At 39.4% G+C, this 27,467-nt stretch overlaps 1 protein-coding gene across 1 annotated transcript in view; it reads left to right on the plus strand.

The window, feature by feature from the left end:
- LOC106876619 (oxysterol-binding protein-related protein 9) overlaps positions 1–27,467 on the plus strand; it is a 115,893-nt gene that overhangs the window by 30,700 nt on the left and 57,726 nt on the right. The window contains exons 4-5 of the mRNA XM_089356889.1: positions 4,960–5,036; positions 21,449–21,541. Coding sequence (XP_089213015.1) covers positions 4,960–5,036; positions 21,449–21,541 — 170 coding nt within the window. The remainder of the gene's footprint in view (positions 1–4,959; positions 5,037–21,448; positions 21,542–27,467) is intronic.

Genomic DNA, 27,467 nt, shown 5'->3' on the forward strand with positions numbered 1-27,467 from the left:
CTGCATGGCCTCATGGGCAAGTGCCTTTTACTATAGATGCAGGCTGGTCAAAGCCTTGTGTCTGTTAGTGTCTCCTTGTGTTAACCTTGTGTATACAAACAGTGTCATTCATTTCCAATATTTTGCAAAAATATTTCTGTCCATGGAGAAATTTTACCTTGCTTGGATACAGGTGAGGATTGGTGACAGGAAGGGCATCCAGTTGTAGAAAATCTGCCTTGACAAATTCTGTTTGACTTATGCATGCATGGAAAAGTAGATGTTAGAACAATGATACATATATATATATATATATATATATCATCATCATCATCATCGTTTAACGTCTGCTTTCCATGCTAGCATGGGTTGGACGATTTGACTGAGGACTGGTGAAACCGGATGGCAACACCAGGCTCCAATCTAATTTGGCAGAGTTTCTACAGCTGGATGCCCTTCCTAACGCCAATATATATATATATATTGGTGTTGCCATACGGTTTCACCAGTCCTCAGTCAAATCGTCCAACCCATGCTAGCATGGAAAGCGGACGTTAAACGATGATGATGATGATTGATATATACTCTCACACATACACATGATGATGGTTCTGCCTGATCCTCTCATGAGGCTTTGGTCAGCCCAAGGCTATATACTGGAAAATACTTGCTTAAAATGCCATGCTGTGGGACAGAACCAAAAGTCATATAGTTGGGAAGGAAACGGTTAATTATACAGCCATACCTGAACCTCGGTTTCATTCTATTGTATTTTAACATATCCATTGTATACAGACATTTTCAGTTATATTTATCGCCACTTAAAGGTGGATGTTGTGTTAGAACACAGAATACTGTGCTTTTTACTTGGAGAGAACCTCTTATATGGACTTGTGGTGCTTATATGCACCCTTCTTTATATCAGTAGCAGGTGATAATCCTTCACCATCATCACTGGGACTACCAGATCATGTGATTTTGGTTTCCCTTAGCCTTGTCAATGGTAGACACCCGAAAGCTAGAGATAGCAGCAATTCCTCTGTAAGCAATATGTATAGAATCTTGGTTCCTTATCAGCCAGTGAGATTATTAAAAATAATTAATGACGACTGCAGCAGTATTAATAACGAAAGGTAATACTTATCACTGCTTAGTGGTGAATGTTGTGTCAGAACAGAAAATACTGTGTTATTTACTTGGAGAGAACCTCTTATATGGACTTGTGGTGCATATATGCACTCTTGTTTATATTGCTAGCAGGAGATAAACCTCCACCATTATCACTGGGATTACCACCAGATTATGTAATTTCAGTCTTCCTTGGCTTTGTTAATAGTAGACACACAAAAGCTAGAGATAGCAGTGATTCCTCTGCAAGCAATATTCAGAGAATCTCAGCACCTTATCAGGCTCTGGTGTTGCAAATAGCCAGTGGGATTATTAAAAAAATAATAGCAACAGAAGCAGTATTAATACCAAAAGATAATATTTATCCCCACTTAAAAGTGGGTGTTGTGTAAGAACACAGAATACTGCATTAGTTACCATGGGGGAACCCCATACGGACTTGTGGTGCATATATGCATTTGTGTTTATATTGCTAGCAGCAGATAATTGTCTGCCATTGCTGCTGGGACTACCAGATCAAGTGATTTCAGCCTTCCTTGCCCTTGTCAATGGTTGGTACCCAAAAGCTAAAGATAGCAGCGATACCACCATCAGCAATCTACCGAGAATCTTATCAGGCACTGGTGTTGCAAATAGCCAGTAGGATTATTAAGAATTAATTAATAACAGCAGAAGCAATATGAATATCACTTAGTCCCCCACAACATCCACTTTTTATCTTTTGGTATTCTGTTCCTGTTATTAATTATTGTCACTTATATTTCAAACTGTACATGAATTAAAAATGTGTTTGTAATCTGTGTAATCAGGTTATTTGTAGTCACACAGCACAAAGGCCGTGATCGTTAACGAATAATAAATAGTAACACTTTGTTACTTAATAATGGTATTGAGTTGATGAAAGTGAGTGAAGGAGATAGCAAAGAAGCTGTGACTATTATGGAATGAAATAATAGCTCTTTGTTGTTGAAGGCAGTATTTAAGGGGATGAGAATGGGTGGTGGGAGGAGGAGGCAGTCGAACCGAAATGAATGAGTAATTCTTGTGTGTTTCTGTAGTAGTGAGAACAATTAATCAAAGTCTGGTGGTCAAAGAAAGACCAGACTTTTGATTAGCAACAATAGAAGTAGTTACTAAGACTGCAGGTAGTTAGGACTTATATAATAGCAATTGGGGGTAGGCTGAGGGTGAAGGTCCAGCAGGTGACCTGACCTGACCTGACCTCCTTTGGCCTGATTTGGGTTTAATGACAGAGGAACAGTTTCCTGTTTTGGGTGACAGTTCTTGAAACTCACCAAATTGTTTGAAACAAAACATTGTAAAGTAAGAAGTGAAATAAGGAGTTGTGAAGAAACGAGATAGAGGTAATGTTCCTAGGGTTAAAAGTCTATTGTGTGTGCGTGTGTTTGATGGTTTGCAATAAATGGTGAACGAAGTATGAGAAACCAACTCAACCGGTTATTTAACACTCATCTCTCTAAGGAACTACTTTGTAGCTCTATCACGTTCCTTTCTAATTCTGGCCAGTTGCCATGGAACCGCTCGGCTGTCTTCTGTCTTGTCCATTTTAGAGACTTTCATTTAATTTTATTTTTATTTATTTCTATATTTTATTGCATTAATCTTTTCTTCTTTTTATCCTGTTTTGGCAAGGTATATATCGTAACACGTTTATTGGCCATGTTTTACAACTTAGTGTTCTACCTGGCTATGAAGCAATTCGGTCAACAATTTAAAAACCTATTTGTAGATAAAAACAAGAATTTTAGTAAATTGAAAAAATTTTTCAGATTACCCAGAGGTAAGAAAGAACAAAATATATCATAAATCATATCTTGTATATTTTATGGTGGCATCATCATTATCATCATCATCATCATTATTATTATTGTTATTATTATTATTATTATTACTATTATTATTATTATTATTATTTAAGATGGTGATCTGGCAAAATTGTTAGCACACCATACAAAATACTTAGTGGCATTTTTTCTGTCTTTATGTTCTGAGTTCAAATCCTGCTTTGGTTGACCTTGTCTTTCATCCTTTCGGGGTCAATGAAATAAGTATCAGTCATGTACTGGGGGACATGTAATAGATTTCCCCCTCACCCAGAGTTTCAGGCCTTGTGCCTATGGTAGAAAGGATTATTATTATTATTGCTGCAAACTGACAGACTCATCAGAGCGTTGGACAATATACTTTGTCGGTTTTGTTTTCACTCTTCTCATTTTGGGTTCAAATCCTGCTGAGGTTTACTTTGCCTTTCATCTTTAGGGGTTTGATAAAATATAGTTCCAATCAAGTACCAGAACCGATGGTGTTTGGCGGTCGACATAACTGGCTCCCCCCCCCCCCACCACCACTCACTAAAATTGCCTGCCTTGTGCAGAATTTGAAATAGTTGTTATTTTCATTACTGTTCTCTGTTTAATGTGTTTTCCCTGTTTAACAATGTAACTGTCATGTGCGATTCTGTCTCAGTGAATGGCTTTAAAGAATATTTAAATATGTATGTTTGATAGCAGATTAAATGTGGCCTAATTTCAGCAGCACGTATTCAAGGGAAGAAAATGGTTTTACTCTTTTAAAGCATGTAATATGTAATGTAAGCCAATTCTAAAATATAAGGGCCCCAGAATGATTTTTTAAACCCCTTTTGCTTTTGAAAGTGAATCCTATATTCAAGGAAATATGGTGTGTATGTGTATATTTATATATGCATGAATACGTGTGTGAGTGTATATATACATAAACACACACACACACACACACACACACACACACACACACACACACACACACACACACATATAGGTGCAAGTGTGGCTGTGTGGTAAGAAGCTTGCTTTCCAACCACATGGTTCTGGGTTCAGTCTTACTGCATGGCAATTTGGGCAAGTGACTTCTATAGCCTTGGGCTGACCAAAGCCTTGCAAGTGGATTTAGTAGATGGAAACTGAAAGAAGCCCATCACCCCACCACCACTTCACAACCAGTGTTGGTGTGTTTGCATCCCTGTAACTTAGAAGTTTAACAGGAGAGACCAAGAGAATAAGTACCGGACTTTAAGAAAAGAAAACAGTTTTGGGATTGATTGATTCAACTAAAAGTTCTTCAATGCATACTCCAGCATGGCCGCAGTCTAATGACTTCAAGTAAAAGATGAAATATATCTAAATATATATGCACACACACACACATACACACACACACACACACACACACAGCTATGTGTTTTGTTTCATAAAGTACAAAAAGTAATCAGTTTTAGAGTCTCTTTTCAGTTGTTTATTTTTAATTAATTTTTAAAAATTATTATTTGGTACTGTTCTATGCATTAAACTCTCTCATTCTCTCTCTCTCCTTCTAAATAACCATCAACCACCAGTAGTTTATCAAATTTATCAGTGCTGTTTATGATAAAACATTCTCCCACCCCCCGACCCTTCTAAAACACAACACTGTTTGTTTACTCCTGTGACAGAAGCTTGGCTCTTTCTTCTGATGTAATCTGAGAGATACCATACTGGAATCTTAGTGCCCACCACATCAACTATGGTTAAACTGAATTTCAGCAAGAGAGAAGGAGAGAGGGAGAGGGAACGGACTGCAGTCGTCATCGTCGTTGTCATCGTCAGTGGTGGTGGTGGTGGTGGTGGTGATTGTGGTGGTGGAGTTGAACAACTTTCCACTCGTCTAGTTTTCTTTCTTCAGCCACCACAGACCACTCTTATCCTTCGGGTACCTTCTATGTTGTCCTATTGATTTTAGTTATACATACACACTTTTTGTTTTTTTTATTACTCTCTCTCTCTTTCTCTCTCTCCTCATCTCATTTTTTTACAGCCCGAGATGCAGATGAAAGAGAGAAGTGGATTAAATCTCTTGAAAATACAATATTGCGGCACACACATTTTGTTAAGGTAAGAAGATTTGTTAATAATAATAATTATTATTATAATTATAATTTTGTTAGCTATTGTTTACAGCTGTTTAACTGTCCAATTGTTTCGGGTTTGATATATATATATATATATATATATATATATATATACATACAAACACACAAACACATGTATATATATCCACATTAAGTTCTTATTATTTAACTGTTACCATCAAGACAGACAGACAGATAGAGAAAGAATGGAAGACAGAAAGAGACAGAGAAAGAGAGAGAGTATTTTGTGATAGTAATGTTGTCATATATAAGAATTCTGTTCTGATAATAATCGGTCCTTCTCATTCCTTCTCATCCGTTTCTCAGTCTGCGAGAAGTTGGCAGGAACATTTTCTGTGTGTGTGTGTGTGTGTGTGTGCCACGTATGAGTTGCCTCCTTGTTTTCTCTTCTCTCTCCCAGCAGACTTTCTTACTTTCCATTCCTAATTCTTTGTTTCTTTCAGTAGCTTGTTCTGTTTTTTTTTTTTTTCATCAGTTCAGTTAGTCTTCCAGATGTACGTATATTTAGAGGCTTGCATCTCGTTATCTATGTTTTTCTGCATGTATACATGTGTGTGTGTGTGTGTATTCACACACACACATCTACATATATATATATATATATATATATATATATATATATATACACACACATATGTTTATGCACACACGCTGTCGTTTATGTGTATGGAAGTATATATGAATGCATATTGTATGCTTATATGTATGTATGTGTGTGTGCGTGCATGCATGTGTGTATGTGTATATGGTAAGCATAATCCTTTTTGTTGGATCTGCACTGGTCTAGTTAAAATAAAACACTTTATCGGTTTCTGTTAAGAAGTGTGTGTGTGCTGTATTATATGTGTGTGTGTGTGTGCTATATTATATATATATGTGTGTGTGTGTGTGTGTGCATATATGCCACACAACCTCTCATTATTTAATAGTTTACTGTATAAGCTCTTGTATCACCAACTACCTGTCTCTTCAGACAATCTCTCTCTCTCTCTCTCTCTTTCTCTCTCTCCCTCTCCCTCTCTCTCTCTCTCTCTCTCTCTCTCTCTCTCTCTCTCTCTCTCTCTTTACTGCTGACAAAAAGCTTTCATTAATGCTATCTACACTGTATAAATTGTATTTGTGTAGAAGGAAATAAAAATAACATTTCTCTGGTGGAGGTTTTTTTCTTTTTTGCTGTTTTATTAATAGTAACAAAAAACAGCCGATAGGAAATACTTGAAAAGTGAGGGCATTGAATCTTTTTCTGAGTTTTTATTATTATTTTATTTTGTGGCTATATGGTTAAGAAGCTCTCTTTGCAACCATGTGGTATTGAGTTCAATCCCATTGTGCATAACCCCTGGCCAACCAATGTCTTATGAATGAATTTAGGAGATAGAAACTGTGTGGAAGCTTGTCGCATAATTTACAGGTCATTGAGCAATTGATGGCTTCTAGATAGCATCACCACAGATAGAAATGGTCTGGGGTGTGTACGTGGGGGATATTTATGTGTAAAAAAGATTGGCCAATATGCAAAGGAAACAAAAAGTGATCCATGACAAAAATGTTACCAGTCATTCTTAGTTTTGATTTACACTTACAGCATCCCAGAAGACAGGGCGCTCTAAAAGTCATTTGAGTACAAAATAGTCAATGGATTACGGTTAATTGCAGAATGAAAATTCAAGTTTATGCATTAACTGTTTTTATAAATGGATGTTTACTTCAAAACAAAAAAAATTTGTTGGTGAACCCTCTCGATACCAAATCACCCCTAGCTCTAGGATACAAAACTTCCTTTCAGAATTCCATGTTAATCTGTGTTCCAAGCACCGGCTTAATAATGACTAAGTTATTTTACTGAGTATTATTTTTTAATATCAACAGAAACTAAGTTGGTGTATTTTAACAAAAATCATCGCAGTCATCATCGTTTAACATCATCATCATCATTTAGCGTCGTCGTCATCACAGTCATCGTTGTCACGGTCGTCATCGTCATCAACACGGTCATTATTATCATCTTCATCGTCATTAACATCTTCGTCATTAACGTCGTCGTCATCACCGTCATCATCATCATTACAGTTGTCATCACAGTCATCGTCACGGTCGTCATCATCATCATCGCGGTCATTATCATTAAAATTTTCATCAACTGTTTCATCGTCATTAACACCTTCATTGTCATTAACATCATCATCATCATCACCACCATCACCACTATCACCATCATTTAATATCAGTTTTCCATGCTTGATACAAGTGGAATGGTATGGAAAAGTTAAAGCGACCTAAATTAAAACTTTCCTCCAAAATTAATGGAGACAAACGCAGCGTATTTAAACAGAAATATGGTAATGAAAGAGTTAAGCAAGGAAACTATTTTATCTCTTAATATGTAAATATGTAAATTTACTCCAACAACAGACAAGAGGTTTGCTTGGCCAGAAGAAGATGGATGTAAAACAGCAGCCTGCAGTAAATCTTCAGAAAGCAAAGCACTTGAAATAACGGATGTTGCTGCCATAAGGTAGATGATATGTGGAGGAAATGAAAAAAACAGCAATTAGGTCACTAATTATCTACATTGTCTGTAGCTGTTCACTAATTAAGCTGCTTCTTGTTTTGTTTTGTTTTGTTTTTTAACCCTTTTGTTCCCATATATCTGTTGAAATACATTGTCTTTGTTACAGTAAATTTTGAAAATAATGACTGATTTAGTAAGTTGATTTTACCATTTTAAGTTGCTGCTTGGGATGTAAAAGTAACAGGAAATCGCCTTAACTCTTTTGCTATTGCATTTTTGTTGAAATACGTTCCTGTTGTTTCCATACGTTTTTTCAAACGTTGGACCTCACGGAGGTGGTGACAAATGACTGAGACCTTTGGAGATATGCTGTGCTTGAGAAGACCCGGCAATCCAAGTGAGACCGTAACCATGGCCTATGCCAGTGTTGCATAACCAGCCCCTTTAAGAGTACCCTTCAATCATTGGGCAATAACCTGCACTTGCAAGGACTTGTTGAGTCAAGTGAAGTCATTGTTGTGGCCGATGACAGTACTACCTGATTGGCACCCGTGCCAGTGGCATGTGAGAAGCACCATTCGAGCATGGTTGATGCTAGCGCCGCCTGACTGGTCCCATGCCAGTGGCACATGAAAAGCACCATTCAAATGTGATTGTTGCTCGTGCTGGTGGCACGTGTAAAGCACCATTCAAGCGTGGTTGATGCCTGTGCCGGCTGACTGGTCCCATGCCAGTGGCACATAAAATGCTCCATTCAAGTGTGGTCGTTGCCAGTGCCGCCTGACTGGCCTTCATGCTGGTGGCACGTAAAAAACACCCACTACAGTCTTGGCGTGGTTAGCATTAGGAAGGGCATCCAGCTGTAGAAGCTTTGCCAGATCAAACCGTCCAACCCATGCCAGCATGGAAAGCAGACGTTAAATGATGATGATGAATGAAGAATTTAGTAAAATAACTTTGATCATTAAGGTGGTGTTGTTGGCAGGATCGTTAGGATAATAAATGCCTTGTGGTATTTCATCTGGCTTTATATTTTCAGTTCAAATTCTGCTGAGGTCGACTTTACCTTTCAGCTTTTCGGGGTTAATAAAACAAGTACCAATTGAGTACTGGGGCCAATGTAATTGGTGTCCCTCCTCCCCTGAAATTGCTGGCCTTGTGCCAAAATTTGAAACCTGTTATTATTGCAAGGTAGCAAGCTGGCAGATTCATTAGCACATCGGGCAAAATGCTTTGCAGTATTGTTTCTGCCTTTACATTCCAAGTTCAAATTCCACTGAGGTCAACTTTGCCTTTGATCCTTTCATGGTTGATAAAATAAGTACCAGTTGTGCACTGGGGTGAATTCAATCAACATACCCCACTCTCTTGAAAATGCTGGCCTTGTGCCAAAATGTGAAACTATTATTATTAAGCTGAAGTTCAAAACAGAAGTTAGCATGAAACTGTGATGGGAGGTTTTAATTTAGATTACATTAAAACAAGAAGTTTGAATAATAGAAGGGGTGGGGGTCAATCTGGACTAGGATCTTATCAAAAGGGTTAATTTGTACGTGGCAGTCTTTTCAAGGGGATGGTGGAATTGCAAAGGAAGTGAATTTCTTGGAGCGCCTAATTAACGGACAAGTTCCTTCTGCCACCGCCGCCACCATCTCCATAATAGAGCTGTCATGGTATTAAGGGTTCTTTGGATTCTTCAGATCAGCAGATGTAGTGTTTCCTTCCAAATGAAACAACAGGTGAATTGAAGAAAGGATGCTGCATTTAAACAGGAAGTAGATGAAAGTGATGAAAGCTGGTTATGAGTCGAAAACCTGTTTCTGTAAACTGCAGGCTGTGAATACGTTGGATGAATGGACGAATGCTACGTCGTTGGAATGGCACGAGTTGAGAAACAGTTTCCTCTTGTTCGTTTTTTTCTTTCTTCTTTTTCTTTTTTCATGTCTCATGGTATGTTGAAGAATTGTGGAAAGAAACAAGGCTTCCCTACCACAGAGATCTGAGTTCAGTCCCACTGCGTGGCACCTTGGGCAAGTGTCTTCTGCTATTGCCCGGGGTTGGCCAAAGCCTTGTGAGTGGATTCGACAGATGGAAACTGATAGAAGCCTGTCACATGCATGTGTGCATATGTGATGTGTGTGTGTATATGTGATGTATGTGTGTGTCACATGTAGCGTATCTAAAAGTAAGTTGAGATGGTCACAGCTGGAAAGCCTTGGCCTCTAGTTAAACAGGAATTTATAACGTTTTTTTATAGCTTTGTTTTTAAGTATTTAAATAACTCGGGGACGTCATCTGCATAAAAACTAAGTTCATGTTAACATTTTAGACAGGAAACCTTAAAAAGCTGGGGGTTGCAGAGGAAACCTTATTGATTCTTGACTTAACGTTATTGTAGAAGTGTTTCGCTGATGAAATCATAAGATTGAAACTTATCCAGATTTATTTGGCTGTGATTGCCAAAATAATTTAAATATTCAAAGTGTTGATTTCTCAGCCCAAGAATTACAGCGTGATGTGCTGCTTGACTGGTCCCCCCTCTCTCTCTCTCTCTCTCTTTATATATATATATGATGATGATGATGATGATCTTTTCTCCCGCCATGCCTCTGTCTACCCCTCCATCCTCTCTCTCTCCCCTTCGTAGTTTTTCCTTTAAGGTCTTCAGGTTCTGGCTATATATAAATGAGAAACCCATTCTAAATTATCTCGCTGACGTACTACGACGAAATACCCAAGATGCAGATAAGATAGAGATTTTTATTTATTTACGGCCTCAAACATCTCAATACCTTGCGCTTTAGTTTTGTCCCTTATTATTTATCTTGTTTCTCTCCATGAAATTCAATTGAATTCAGTTGTTGTCTTAAATTCATGCTTATTCATTTTCTAAGCTTCCTAAATTCATGCTACGTTATATTCTAATCACCCAGAATTCATTGCTCTTTTAAAAAATTACGATTTATGCATTGTTGTCTCTCAAATATTTAAAATCTACAATTAAGAGCCCTCTCTACTCGCTGGCGGTACCTACCCACCACCACTACCCATTTTCCTTTATTCAAAAATTCTTATCGCTCCTTAAAATTATGGCTTTTAAGTGTTGATTTCTCAGCCCAAGAATTACAGCGTGATGTGCTGCTTGACTGGTCCCCCCTCTCTCTCTCTCTCTCTCTCTTTATATATATATATGATGATGATGATGATGATGATCTTTTCTCCCGCCATGCCTCTGTCTACCCCTCCATCCTCTCTCTCTCCCCTTCGTAGTTTTTCCTTTAAGGTCTTCAGGTTCTGGCTATATATAAATGAGAAACCCATTCTAAATTATCTCGCTGACGTACTACGACGAAATACCCAAGATGCAGATAAGATAGAGATTTTTATTTATTTACGGCCTCAAACATCTCAATACCTTGCGCTTTAGTTTTGTCCCTTATTATTTATCTTGTTTCTCTCCATGAAATTCAATTGAATTCAGTTGTTGTCTTAAATTCATGCTTATTCATTTTCTAAGCTTCCTAAATTCATGCTACGTTATATTCTAATCACCCAGAATTCATTGCTCTTTTAAAAAATTACGATTTATGCATTGTTGTCTCTCAAATATTTAAAATCTACAATTAAGAGCCCTCTCTACTCGCTGGCGGTAACCCGCCCTCCCACCCCCTCCACCGGAAGTTCATTCGTCTGTCATCCCACCCCCTCCACCGGAAGTTCATTTCTCTGTCATCCCGCCCCCTCCACCGGAAGTTCATTCCTCTGTCATCCCACCCCCTCCACCGGAAGTTCATTCCTCTGTCATCCCGCCCCCTCCACCGGAAGTTCATCCCTTTGTCATCCTGTCAACCTCGGCTGTCTCCCGGAACCCATCTAGTGGCCTTGGCCATCCTCTCCCCTACCTTTGGGTAGCGCATTAAGGTTGAGAAATGTTTGCAGGTTGTAGGTAATGTTTTGCTTATGAATTCTTCCAATTGCAAGTTTTCTTTTCAGGTACACGACACTGCTTTTCCTCTTCCCAGGCTACAGGCCCACACCCCCAACACCCATACTGTTAGGATTGGCACTCTCAACGTCGGCACGCTGAAAGGTAGATCTGGTGAAATTGTTGAGATGCTTGAACGGAGATGCGTAGATATGTGCTGCATCCAGGAAGTAAGATGGAGAGGAGGTTCTGCAAGGTTCCTCACAGGCAAAGAACACAGGTACAAGATTTTCTGGGCAGGGAACACTGACGGGGTCGGGGGCGTAGGAATACTTCTAGCGGAGAAATGGGTGGATAAGGTAATCGAGGTCGTTAGAGTAAGTGACAGAGTACTTAAGATCAGACTAGTGCTTCATCATAGATTAGCTACTGTCATCTCAGCCTATGCACCTCAACCTGGGCTACCAGATGGTCTGAAAGACCAATTCTATGACACCCTCTTGCAAACTACCTCGTCGACGAGTGACAGGGACCTTCTCTTTGTGGCTGGAGACTTCAACGGTCATGTCGGACGTCGTGCTGGGGGCTTCCATGGCATACATGGAGGCTATGGCTTCGGTTCCCGCAACGAGGAGGGAACCAGACTGCTGGAGTTCTGTGATGCAACCAATCTTATGGTCTGCAATACCAACTTCAGGAAACCTGCCAGTCACCTAGTCACCTACCGCTCCGGCAGACACTCTAGCCAAATCGACTACATCCTCGCCAGAAATAGGGAAAGAGGGCGGCTTATAAATGCCAAAACCTACCCTGGTGAAGAATGTACCCCACAACATAGATTAGTAGTTAGCGACTTTGGGATCAAGGCAAAATGGGTGCCCAGAATTAGACAGGCTTGGAGAAGAAGGGTGTGGAAGCTTAAAGACCCTGCAAACGGACAGAGACTTAGAGACAAGTTACTTGAAGCATTTAACGAAATAGAAGGGGATATAGCATCATACAACGTGGAAGACAATTGGAGATTTCTGCGGGACAACCTGTTGAAAGCCACCGACCAGATTTGTGGGTGGTGTAAGGTCCCCTCCCAACCCAGAGTAACGTGGTGGTGGAACAAGGAGGTAGACAGGGCTATTAGACAAAAGAAACAAGCTTGGAAGGACTGGAAGAACGGTGGTAGCAGGGAATTGTACCAATGTGCCAGAAGGGAGGCTAGGCGACAGGTTTATTTAGCCAGAGGGGAAGCAGATAAGGAAAGATTTGCCAATGTTCTGCGCCGTGAGGACCAAAGACTCGAGGTATTTCGGGTTGCAAGACAGTGTAGGAGAGAGAATAGTGATGTTGTAGGAGAGAAATGTGTTCGCATGGATGATGGTACGCTTGCATTAAATGAGGATGCAAAGAAAGAGGTCTGGAGATGCCACTACGATAGATTGCTTAATAAAGAGAATGAATGGGAGAAAGAGAGCCTGCCTTATGTCGACCCAATAGAGGGACCAGCTATCCGAGTTGATAGTACCAGGGTAGATAAAGCAATTAAGAGTATGAAGACCGGGAAAGCCCCCGGCCCATCAGGAATCACTGCAGAGATGCTCAAAATATCTGGCAGTGTTGGCTATAGCCTAGTCACCCGTATTACGAACCAGGTGATACACGAAGGAGTCATACCCTATGACTGGTGTAGCAGCATCATAGTCAACTGCTACAAAGGTAAAGGGGACGCTTTAGATACAAATAATTACAGAGGCATCAAGCTGTTAGATCAGGTTATGAAAGTTACAGAGAGGGTCATAGCCCAACTAATTAGGGAGCGAATCAATTTAGATGAGATGCAGTTTGGGTTCGTGCCAGGTAAAAGCACTACTGATGCCTTATTTCTAGTGAGACAGTTGCAAGAGAAATACCTAGCCAAGGATAAACCTCTGTACCTGGCTTTCGTTGACATGGAGAAAGCCTTTGACAGGGTCCCCCGATCCCTTATCTGGTGGTCAATGAGGAAACTTGGGATAGAAGAATGGCTAGTGAGAGCTGTGCGAGCCATATACAGAGATGCGGCCAGTAAGGTGAGGGTTGGAAATGAGTACAGCAATGAATTCCGGGTAGAGGTAGGGGTCCACCAAGGTTCCGTCCTCAGCCCCCTATTATTTACCATAGTCCTCCAGGCAATCACAGAGGAGTTCAAGACAGGTTGCCCCTGGGAGCTCCTCTATGCTGATGACCTTGCCCTAATTGCGGAGTCACTATCAGAACTAGAGGAGAAGTTTCAGGTGTGGAAGCAAGGTCTAGAATTGAAGGGCCTTAGAGTCAACCTAGCTAAAACCAAAATCCTAATAAGTAGGAAGGTAGATAAAACACAAACCCCTTCAGGTAGATGGCCCTGCTCAGTATGTAGAAAAGGAGTAGGTAGTAACTCTATAAGATGTACCCGGTGCAAGCTATGGACACATAAGAGGTGCAGCAACATCAAAGGCAGGTTAACTAGCAAGTTAGTTTTTGTTTGTGGCAGATGTTCAGGTGCAATAAAGACTGCAAACAAACAGGAAACAACTTCTATCTCATTCCAGGGTGAAAAACTAGAGGTAGTCGATAGCTTCCGCTATCTGGGCGACCAAGTTAGTAGTGGGGGTGGGTGCGCTGAAAGTGTAGCTGCTAGAATAAGAATAGCCTGGGCAAAGTTTAGAGAGCTCTTACCCCTGCTGGCGACAAAGGGACTCTCACTCAGAGTAAAAGGCAGACTGTATGACGCATGCGTACGAACAACCATGCTACATGGCAGTGAAACATGGGCTGTAACTGCTGAGGACATACGTAAGCTCGCAAGGAATGAAGCCAGTATGCTCCGTTGGATGTGTAATGTCAATGTGAATACCCGTCAGAGTGTAAGTATCTTGAGAGAAAAGCTGAACATTAGAAGCATCAGTTGTGGCGTGCAAGAGAGACGATTGCGCTGGTATGGACATGTGGTGAGAATGGAGGAGGATAGCTGCGTGAAAAAGTGCCACACCCTAACAGTTGAGGGAACCCGTGGAAGAGGTAGGCCCAGGAAGACCTGGGCTGAGGTGGTGAGGCAAGACCTTCGTACATTGGGCCTCACCGAGGCGATGACTACGGACCGAGACCTTTGGAAATGGGCTGTGCGTGAGAAGACCCGGCAAGCCAAGTAAGATCGTTGCCAGTGCCCCTGGACTGGCTCTTGTGCGGGTGGCACATGAGATGCACCATTTTGAGCGTGGCCGTTGCCAGTACCGCCTGACTGGCTCCTGTAGGATTTTCGAGCGAGATCGTTGCCAGTGCCCCTGGACTGGCTTGTGCGGGTGGCACATAAAAGACACCATTTCGAGCGTGGCCGTTTTCGTGCGGGTGACACGTAAAAGCACCCACTACACTCTCTGAGTGGTTGGCGTTAGGAAGGGCATCCAGCTGTAGAAACTCTGCCAAATCAGACTGGAGCCTGGTGTTGCCATCCGGTTTCACCAGTCCTCAGTCAAATCGTCCAACCCATGCTAGCATGGAAAGCGGACGTTAAACGATGATGATGATGATGATGATGATTCAATGGAATTTTTTAATTATTTTTTTATTTTATTTTTTTTCAGCTTAATAACTTTTAGTATTTTAATGCTTTCTGGTATATGTATACTTACACATTAGCCTTTTTGTTCAGCCAGCGGGGTGGCGTTATTCGAAAGCTAAAAAAAAAAAAAAACTATGCAAAAGGGCATTGTGGCCAGCGATGTATAACAGCATCCGATAGTCTGGTCGATCACGTGATATATAGACATACACTCGTTGAGTTATCTTGTTTGTTCTACACCCCGTTCTCTCTTTCTCTCTCTCTTTCTCTCTCTCTCTCTCTCTCTCTCTCTCTCTCTCTCTCTCTCGCGCTGTGTTTACTACATCAGTAGTGGGTTTGTCTCTTTTTTTTTTTTTTTTTTTTTTTTTTTCCCTGTGGCCCACAAATCTGGAGACAATTTCATTCAATTGAAAGTTATTTGCTATACTGAAAGGAATATGACAGGTGGTGTGTGTGTGTGTGTGTGTGTGGTAAAAGACAATGTGCATGATTTAATGTCGACTTAATGTAGTGAAGTTTAAACAAATGATAATTTAACCACGTGTCATCATCGTTGATGTCTGAAAAGGTTACATGAATGAAATCTAATATATATATATATATATATATATATATATATATATATATATATATATATATATATTTATATATTTATAAACATAATTAAGGGATCAGCAAATATTTGCTTCACCACATACCGAAATTCAGAAATGGCAGCTAAAAAAGCTGAGACTCCAACAGATAGCATTACTTGTAACTCACAAAGGCAAAAACAAGAAGAAAAAAACAATGGTTAGTTTTCATTGTTTTTTTCTTCTTGTTTTTGCCTTTGTGAGTTACAAGTAATGCTATCTGTTGGAGTCTCAGCTTTTTTAGCTGCTATTTCTGAATTTCGGTATGTGGTGAAGCAAATATTTGCTGATCCCTTAATTATGTTTATGAATGTATATGAACTTTTAAATAAGTTCTCCACCGATAATGGTGCTTACATACCGAAGGGCTTGGTAAAAATTATTAATTGTTGATTTATTAATAAATTAATAAACCTTTACCCTTTTAATTTGTAATATATATAGATTAGATAGATATGAAGGTAGGTTGGTAGGTAGAAAGATAGATAGACAGACAGACAGATTGATTGATCTATATTTGTGAATTAAAGATGAGAACAGCCAATAAAAAGCCAGCTGGATCTTCAACTACTGACTCAACCGTCGTTTTTGTCAATGATACATCCATTTACAACGAGACGTGTCACTGACAAGACACTCTCTTCTCTCTTACATGTCATTCACCCTCTCCAACGATACAACATTGACTGCTTTCTTTAAGCAGCGAAATCATTGACGTTCACAACTCTTTCCTTCTTTCTCTCTTTCTTCCTTTCTCTCTTTCTTCCTTTCTATGTCTGTCTTTGTTGCTTTCGTTTTCCAAGTCTGGCACTTTATTATTTACTCCTTTTTCTTTTCATTTCGTTTTCTCAAATCGTCGTCTTCGTTTCTACTTGAAACATTGTCGAAACGCTTTGTTTTGTATTTTAATTCATTTTTTTTACTGCGCAACACAAATAGTATATCTATCTGTATACCTGTCTTTCTGTTTGTCTACCTCTCTGTGGATGTATGTGTGTAGATAGATAGACATGAACTTACATTATTTTTAGTGTCAGCTATTACATCGTTACATTTGAGTTTTATTTCCATTCATATTGAATAAAGCAAGCTGCCATCCGACCAACTATTTTTTTTTCTAAGCGTGAATTTGCCTTCATTCATCGTTTGATTAAAAAAAAAAATTAATTTTCTTTTTTCATTGTTAAAAAAGCTGAGTTAATTTAACTTCAAATGGTGTGAGTTTGTGGAGGTGGCGTATAATTCACTGTACTCTCTCCTACATCGTCGTCTCTTTCTTTTCTTTTCTTTTTTTTACGAGTTCAAACCTGACTCGAGTTGGCTTCTATCTTTTCTTTATCTACAAGCATGTCTGTGGTTAAGAAGCTCTTTTGCAACCATGTGGGTTCAATCCCACTGCGTGGCACCTTGAGTAGTGTCTCTTGTGTGTATGTGTGTGTCTTTATTCCCACCACATCACTTGACAACCGATGTTAGTTTATTTACGTTATCGCAATTCAACCGTTAAGCAAAAAATGACAGATACCAGACTTCAAAAATAAGTACCGGGGTCGATTTGTTCGACTAAACCAGTCAATGCAGTGCCCCAGCATGGCCGTCATCAATCGAAACAAGTAAAAAAATAAAGGCATTTTATAAATGCCAAAGAAAAAAAAAGCCCAAAACAAATCGAAAATGGTTGGGCAGTCCTGACCCATTCATACGCCGGGTTGATCGATGTGAAACCTGACCAAAGTTATTTCTTTAAGTATAAGTTTGAGAGTTGATTCAAAGGAGAGGAATTCCAACTAGATGAAATCTCCAAGGAGTTTAAATGCCCAAGTCTCCGATATCCATGGAGCTAAAAGGTGTCAGCATAAGTGCTCCTTGGAGTCCTGACCTGGACACAGCACAGAGCCCTTAGAATGTAAAGAAGAAGGGCCAAAACACTTGCCAGAGAGCGGTGAGATTCTTCTCTGAAGATCTGCTGTTCAACTCCCTCTCTTGGGATTTTCTTGCCACTCCACTCCTGACACTAAGGTGGTTCTGTGCCAATTCCTGGGTTGTAGCAGGGTGGAGGTGGATAGCCAGTCGCTGACCATTTCCTGTTGAAACAGGAATTTTTTTGAAAGTGTTGATTCAGTGGCCAACTGCATCAATCATTTTCAAAATACGATGATGTGATTGATTGAAAGAAATCAATGACAGTTTGGAATTTCAATGTTTAATTTTGCAATATTGAATTTAGATTTTCTTGTTTGATGGGAAAATTAAGAGGTGGAAGGAAAGAATTAGTTTTTCTCCAAAATAAAGATACTTCAAGAGTTGCCTTGTGTAGTTTGACTTCTTTTAGTGGTGGTGGTGGTGGGTGCTTTTTAAATCAAACAGAAACAGATTGATCTAAATTCTTTCAGGGTGCATGTAATTAATAATATGTAATTAATAATGTAATTAATAATATGTGCTTTTTACATTGAATTCCTCATCGTCACTGCCTGTTGTCACCATCATTGTTCCTGTCATCACCATCACTGGCACCCACCACCACCATCATCTTCATCATCATCATGGATCTTGATCAACAATCACCTTTTAGTTCTAACAGACTTTTGATGGTGTAACAGAAGGTAGCCCTTGCGTGTCTGTTAAACAAAAAAATTAAAAACCTGTAACAATTAATTGTTCTTTGTCAAAGAGAAATCTCCATCTTGGTCGATGGCATATTTTCCTCCTCTTTCATCTGATCTTGGTAAGTTGGTAGAATTGTTTTGGTTTCTTTGATGTGAGTTTAGAAAATATCTTTTGATCAGAGGGACTTAATTTGTCGTTCAGTTAAAACCACCATCTGGCACCTTCTGTACCTTTAGCAGACCCCTGTCTGTCTCCAGCATTCAGCCCAGGCCCCCAGTTTGAGTACCTCTCTCCTGTTAGTCTTGAAGTACTGGTTAAGGGTCATAGTTACTGCTCTCCCTCCAGACGCTTAAAAGATAAAACAATAAATATATGAAATGTAATAATATTTACCATTTTGTTTATGCTGGCATGGGTTAGACTGTTTGGTCAGAACCATCAAGCCAGTGGACTGCATCGACCCCTAACCTTTGCTTTAGCTCATACGCTATGCCAGGGTGCCCTTCCTAATGCCAACCTCTTTGGAGTATGTAGGGTGCTTTTTTTTTTTTTTTTGTGGCACCAATTCTGAGGTCACCAAGTAACTTGGAAAACAAGACCCCCTCAAGTGAGTGGGGATGTAGTATTGTTGTCAAGTGGGTTCCTTCTACTGGTGTGATGTGTGATTGCTGTTGTGCTGTAGTTGCTGTTTTACGCTAGTAGCCACAATAGTTACTAGTCATTGGATACCATTGTATCTCTTCATACCAGAATAGTAATACACTAACTTCTTCTGTCTTGCTATTGCTGATAGCTCCACAAGACACCGACTAGAACTCTCAGCTCTCAACTCTTTGACTCTCGATCTTCTCTTGATGACCACCTACTGGTCTATTTATAATGGCTGATCCTACCACTTTTTACCGGGAGGAGTATACAGTTTCACTATACAACGAGTATTGGAGAAGGTGTTTTTATGCCAAGTGTTGAGAGGGATAGGGACAAGTGTCTTATTATGAAGGAACTACATGGCTATCCCAGTTGGGGAAAGAGAGAAGACAGTAATGATGAGGTGTCAGGGCAAACCTTTAAGGCACAGGATGGTGAATATGAGAGAAGTGGAACAGGGGATTGGATAGGGTGAGTGAAAAAGGGAGTGGCAGGTGGATAGAGATGGGGATAAAGGTGAACGTGGGTGGGCACATGGTCATCAGTGGTGAATATGAGTAAATGGATATGTAACACCTTAAAACAGATGCTTAATTAGGGCGATTAGGGTCTTCTGCTTGTTCTTAATAAATGAAATGACCCTAAATAGAGTTTAAAAGTAATTATTCATAATTCATCATCATCACCCTTTAATGTCTGTTTTCCTTGCTGGCATGGGTTGGACAGTTTGATAGGAGCTGGAATGCCAGGAATCTGCACCAAACTCCAGTTGTCTGTTTTGGCATGGTTTCTACTGTTGGATGTCCTTCCCAATGCTAACCACTTTACAGAGTGAACTGGGTGCCTTTTATGTGGCACCAACAGCAGTGCTTTATATGTGGCACCAACACTAGTGCTTTTTATGTGGCACTAGCAAGAGGGCTTTTTTACATGGCACCAAACAGAAAGTAGGTGATGTATCTATCTCCGTTTTGACTTCCGTCATCCCCCATCTAACTTTCTTCACTTTAAGAATTTATAGAACTTTTCTCAAGAGAATCTAGAATAATGAAAATAAGAAATAGTTTCTTGTCACAGAGAGACAGAGAGAATTGGTCTTAGAGAAATGGTATTTGTTATTCTGGAATAACTGTAATTCTATTTTTATAGTTATGGTAGGGGTAGGTTATCTTTCAAATGTATCTTTGAAAGATTGTCCCAAAGAAATGCCATTTCCTTAACTCTAGATCTCTTCTCTAAGTTCTGGTAACTATACACAACTTGGACAAACTTTTTCGTAGGGACACCAGATAAGCTGCCGATACCTGTGTACATCTTGGTCAACAACAACTCCCTACTCCAATGGGCCATGATATCACAAACCTTAACTTAAAAGATCCTATCAGGTGGTTAGACATAATCTGGGCCAATCTTTGACCAAAATATATCTAGGTTATGCTGTTCATATCGAAATACATTTTAAAAATATTTATGTCTCTCATTTTGCCAGCTGTCCTTCCGTCTGTGCTTGGGAGTGTGTGAGTGTACATTAGAAACCTATCAAACAGCTGTAAGCAGTTTGATGTCCAGAGGCTACATGTGGGTTGTAAACATTAATTGTATGACTCAGAAATAGGTTCCCAAAACTCATTTTTTAAAAGAAGTTTGGTTCTAATACAAACAGGAGATAAACAAGTAGAATGTAGGATTTGGTGATGAGTGAAGCTAATGACTCAAATCAAACCCCAGTACGTATTTTTAGATTTTGTTACTCATCTTATTTTATCACTCTTTTGCCGAACCACTAAGTTATAGGAATGTAAACAAACCAACACCAATTTTCTAGTTATCAAGTGGTGGCAGAGGACACACACATTATATATATATATATATATATATATCCACACAGAGGCATAAGTGTGGCTATGTGGTAAGAAGTTCACTTCTCAACAACATGGTTCCGGTTTCAATCCCACCTATAAGTGGATTTGGTAGATAGAAACTGAAAGAAACGCATCGTGTGTGTGTGTATGTATGTGCATATGTGTGTGTGTGTGTGTGTGTGTGTGTGTGTGTGTGTGTGTGTGTGTGTGTGTGTGTGTGTGTGTGTGTGTATATATATATATATATATATATATATATATATATATATATATATATATATATACATATATATATATATACATATATATATATATACACAGGGGTTGGACAAAATAATGGAAATACCTTAAAATTTCAAACAAATTTATTTTAATATGGAGTAGGACCGCCTTTGGCAGTAATTACAGCTTGAATTCTATGAAGTATGGACTCATACAAAGTTTGAATTGTTTCCAAAGGAATTTTTGTCCATTCTTCAGCTAAAACAGTCTCCAGTTCTTGTAGTGATGATGGTAGAGGATATCGACTCCTTACTTGTTTTTCTAAAATGCACCATGAATGTTCAATAATATTTCTTTCTTTCATTTCTTTCTCTCTATTTCTGTAATTGCAGCATGACAACCGGGCTGTTCCTTCTATGGCTGATTTTGAAAGGAAGTTGTCAGAGTCCGATGTTTACTTACAGATCCTTATTGAGCAAGTGAAGGTAAGTGTATTTGGTTTCTTTACTCTAGAACCAGTCTACAGCAAATACTCATTCCTTCAATTCTTTCAGATGAGAGAATTTTTCCAGGAGATCGGTTAAAATTTAGCTTGTTTATTTGTTTTCGAAAATTTCAAAACAGGGACTTGAATTTCTTTTCATAACATCTTTCTCACTCTTCCGCCAATCTCTTTATCTCCCTCTTTTCCTTCTCTCTCTCTCTCCCCCCCCCCCTCTCTCCCCCCTCTCTCTATCCCTTCCCCTACCTCTCTCTCTTCCCCTACCCCCTCTCTCTCTTCCCCCTCTTTCTCCCCACTCTCTCTTAGATCATATATTCTCTCTCTCTATCATCATCATCGTCATCATCATCATCATCATCAGTGGTAGATAGCTTCTCATTCATAATCATCAGTGTTTTACAGCAACTTTTATATGCTGGTATGGGTTGGACAGCCTTTCTGAAGCAATGCTTTATAGACAGATGCCTTTCCTGTCACCAACTTTCATCTGTTTCCAAGCAAGGTAATATTTCCTCATGGCCAGATATTTTTCATGGAGGAATGGAAATAAACAACATCGCTTGTATAACAATGATGCTCATTTACAACCATCACAGGATGTCAAGACAAAGAAACGCCTGAGGATGGGTCTATTCTTAACATGCTCTTACTAATATTTCGAGTTGGATCAATGATACCTATTTTTGAGTTTTATTTTGAATACATCTTCCTGTTTAGCATCAGCACAAGGTTGTGTGTTGCCTGAAAGCAAAGATTTCACTAAAGCTTTTGAGTCTCCTGATATGCTGCTTTCTACTGTTTCAACCAGTTTTGAATTCTTCATTCACCTGTCTTTTCCATCCAGTATTCCTTGGAGGTCACAGGGGGAGAATCCCCAGGTGCTTCCTCTATATGGTCCTATCATTAGACTTTCTGGCTGGATTTCCAAGTGTTGACCAACTGAGACGATGAATATTATCCAACCATTTCTCTAATCTTAGGTCAACTACCAGTTGGCTTGGCTTGAAGAATCTGGGGACTCTCCACCTGTGATTTCCCCAGATTGCTCGAAGGCTTGAAATCTTCCGCGTGACATTCTAATCACATGTCTGATATACTGGAGCTATGATTTCTCAATCTGGAAAAGTAGCAATCTGACTCGGAGAGACTCCCTGGTCTTCATCATTTATCAGTTTTAGAGTTATGGAGGGGAAAAAAAGTCATGTCCTACCCTAATTTTTTAGCTTGTAACTGAGCTAAAAATGGAAAGTATTTATGAAAACTGTTATTAGATTTGGCCCGTTCTTTTTGCTAATTGTGATTTTTCTCAGTTGATAATTCAGTTACTATGTATATATAGTGTTCTAGACTATATCTGTGTGTGTATCTATGTTTATATATGTATGTATTTGTATATATGACAACTGTCTACTCATCAGATGTGCATGACCATCGCTGACTAGTGTTAGGTGTCAGCAATGCCCGTGCAAGTTGACTGCAGTTTGCACAACACTATGATGACTCACACCAGCAATTTACCTAACAGCACAGAGACAAGCAAAGTGCAAGATATCTGGCTCCATAGAGCTGCGGGTTTTATACAGAGTTAGCCTTCTCCTTGAGGGATGCCTTGACAATGACTTGGGGTCCCTTGTTGCCAGTGTGCTTACTGCATCCTTGGACACCAACCCGTCATTAAAACAATGATGGTGATATATTGTGTGTTAGAAAGCTTGTTTTCTAAGTTCGTTCCACTGCTTCCTAAATGACTTATGTAAATGTCTTTTTACTTAATGATTTAATAAACTTCGAGATTGCTCGTTTGCTTGTATTGACTTTGGTCGGCCTCTTGCTAGTTTCTATTCATCTGTGTGGGGAAACAGTGAAGGCCAGTCAAACATCTTTTACTACGTCAAGCTTTCATCTCTACTCTCGGTCAATGATATCAATTGGTCACTTTCTTCCCAACACCCTGTCATATACATAACACCCTTGACACCATATTAAAGTTTACACTCTTGTTTTTTTTTTTTTTTTTCTAAGTTCACTTGTGAAAAATTACAAATTACAGCAGTACCTCTGTCACAGAACTCAAACTTGTTTCTGAATCGCTAAAATAATTTGATTGTTTGTCCAATTATTGATTCCAACAAACCTGAGTTATTTTCATCTCATTGGCACAGTCTTGTTTTATTGATCAGAACCACTTTTCTTCTTCTTTGCTGCTTTTTCTATTGACTTTACCTGGGCCACCTCTTCTCTCTCTCTCTCTCTCTCTCTCTCTCTCTCTCTCTCTCTCTCTCTCTCTCTCTCTCTCATATATATACATATAACACAGATGCAGGCATGGCTGTATGGTTAAGAAGCTTGCTTCCTAACTATTTGGTCTTGAGTTTAATCCAACACACAACATCTTTGGCAAGTGTCTTTTACCATAGTTTTGAGCTGACATCGTTTAACGTCCGCTTTCCATGCTGGCATGGGTTGCATGAATTGACTGAGGCCTGGCAAACCAGAAGGCTGCACCAGGCTTCAATCTGATTTGGCAGAGTTTCTACAGCTGGATGCCCTTCCTTACGCCAACCACTCCGAGAGTGTAGTGGGTGCTTTTACTTGCCACCGGGACGAGGGCCAGTCACACGATACTGGCAACAGCCACGCTCAAAAAAGTGTTTTTTACGTTCCACCTGCACGGGAGCCAGTCCAGCGGCACTGGCAACGACCTTGCTCGAATGATTTTCTAAACATGCCACCAGTACAAGTGCTAGAAGGCAACGCTGGTAACGATTACGCTCAAATGGTGTTATTTACGTGCCACTAGCACGGAAGCCAGACAGCTGCTCTGGCAATGATCACGCTCGGACAGTGCTGTTAGTGCTCCACTGGCATGGTGCCAGTCATCGAGTATGGTTCAATTTTGATTTCACTTGCCCCCACAGGTCTTCGCAAGCAGGGTTTAGTGTTCAATGAAGAAGAGGTTGGCATGGGTGCCAGTCGTCAGATTCGGTTCGATTTTGATTTCAGATTTCAAATTCCAAATTCACTTGCCTCAACAGGTCTTCGCAAGCAGGGTTTTTAGTGTCCAGTGAAGTAAAGATACGAATTAGTGAGCTTGCTACATTTCTGGCAGAGGTCACAGATTATGCTCTCACTTGCCTTGCCGGGTCTTCTCACGTACTGCATATTTCCAAAGGTCCCGGTCGCTGGTCATTGCCTCAGTGAGGCCTAAAGTTCGAAGGTCATGCTTCACCACCTCAGCCCAGGTCTTCCTGGGCCTACCTCTTCCACAGGTTCCCTCAACTGTTAGGGTGTGGCACTTTTTCACACAGCTATCCTCACTCATTCTTGCCACATGTCCATACCAGCACAATCATCTCTCTGGCACATCACAACTGATGATTCTTAGGTTCAGCTTTTCTCTCAAGGTACTTACACCCTGTCGAGTATGCACACTGACATTACACATCCATCGGAGCATACTGGCTTCGTTTCTTGCAGGTTTGCGCATGTCCTCAGCAGTCACGGCCCATGTTTCACTGCCATGTAGCATGGCTGTTCGTACGCATGCGTCATACAGTCTGCCTTTTACTCTGAGTGAGAGTCCCTTTGTCACCAGCAGAGGCAAGAGCTCTCTAAACGTTGCCCAGGCTATTCTTATTCTAGCAGCTACACTTTCAGCGTGCCCTCCCCCGCTACAAACTTGGTCATCTAGGTAGCGGAAGCTATCAACTACTTCTAGTTTTTCTCCCTAGAGTGTGGCAAAGGTTGTTTTCTGCACATTTTCAATGTTTATTGCTTCTGAGCATCTGCCACATACAAAAACTATTTTTGCTAGTTAGCCTTCCTTTGATATTGCTGCACCGCTTATGTGTCCATAGCTTACACTTGGTACATCTTATGGAGTTTCTACCTACGCCTTTTCTACAGATTGAACAGGGCTATCTACCTGAAGGGGTTTGTGTTTTGTCTATATATACACATACATATATATATATATATATATATACACGCACATATAGACGTACACATATACACATACATATATACACATATATATGTAGACATGCATATTATACGCATATATATATAGATATACATATATACATACATATATACATGTGTATATATATATATATATATATATATATATATATATATATATATATATATGCACACATACATATACACAATTTAAAAATAGAATAAAATCTTTATAAGAATTTATCAAGTAGGTAACGTGAAAAACCTCATAAGGGAAAAATTTATTAATCATAATTACATATATATATATATGTGTGTGTGTGTATAACTATTCCCTGTAGTCATTTTGAGACTGAAAATTGCTGGTGTGAAGGATCAATGTAAACTTTGAGTATTTAAAAGATATTATTACTTGGACCTCAACATCCACCCCCAACTAATAGAAATATTTATTAAAATATAATCAAATACTCGTGTGACATTCAGTCAAAACCTGTGATTTCCTACACCACCACCACCTTTTTTGTTTTTTTCTTTAATCCTAGCAAATTATTTGAACAAACTCAATCCGGTTGTGTGGCTGTCCAATCAAAATCTGTTTAGATATCTCATCTGTTGCGTGTGGTCATTGTATTATTGTCACTAAGTTTCATCATAAAACAAGTATGAGCTGTGATCAATATTAATTACATGTCTCTGCTGTTAGTCTCCTATGTAATCAGCAATCAATATTAAACTACAGGTAAATATTACGTGAAACCAGATTTTCAGCAATTGATGCTGGGAGTGGAAGATGTAATTAGATTTTTGAGAGAGAAATGTTTGTGTTCCATTCCCAAAGTTGTGGCCATGCTACAGCACTACTATTAGTCTACATGTATATATCTACATGGATGTGTATGTGGATATATATATATATATATATACATACATATATATATATATATATACACACACACACACACACACACACACACACACACACACACACACACACACACACATATTTGTGTGTGTGTGTATATACATATATATCCCTAAGATTCATAATATAATGGGTATTTAATTAATGAAATAGTCCAACATCAGTTGTCATATATTTATCTCCTTTCATATTGTAGATCATAGATATATATATATGTATAATCATGCACACACACACACACACACACACACACACACACACACGGTGGAAAAAATAGTATACGAATGTTGAAGGTAGAGTAATAAACTTTTTATCAAAGCTGCAAAATTATGGCAGCGGACGTTAAACGAAATTGTTACTCTGTCTCACGTTGCCGTTTGTCGGACAATTGTGATGGAAGCTGAATTAAAACTGTAATTGTGCACGTAATATAGTGTGATGTATATGCGTATGCTTATCGATAGATGTATGCATGGATGTTTCTATGTGCTTGTACGTATAATGTTAAAATTATGCATACTTACATATATCTATGTATATTTACTTGTACTCTGTAAGTGTACTCTCAACAAAGCAACAGAGGGGGAACTGCCAACAAAACAATGGTTGTATGGGAATGTACCAACTTTCTTATCAATCATCCAAGACTGGAGATTGAGGTTTGCTGACCACTGCTGGAGAAATATTGAAGAACTTGTGTTGCTGTGGGCACCAAGTCATGGTAGCAGAGCAGCTGGAAGACCACGGAAGGTGCATATATAGCAGCTTGCAGAAGATGTTGGATGCCAAGTTGAAGACCTAAAAACACTAATGGAAGATCTGTAGGGATGGAGAGAAGTAGTCAGGCTGGCCCTGGCGATCAGCCTGTCTGGATGCTGCCTTGAGAGAAAACCAATTAAACTGAAGACAGATGAAATGCCACTGAGCATTTTGTGAAGCATGCTATCGCTTATGCAAAATATTATTATCCCAATTTAATCGTGAATGTATTTAATATTTCCAGTTATAATTCAATCCCCATGTA

This window comes from Octopus bimaculoides, chromosome 8 (assembly GCF_046866305.1).
Source record: "Octopus bimaculoides isolate indiv1 chromosome 8, ASM4686630v1, whole genome shotgun sequence".
NCBI lineage: Eukaryota > Metazoa > Mollusca > Cephalopoda > Octopoda > Octopodidae > Octopus > Octopus bimaculoides.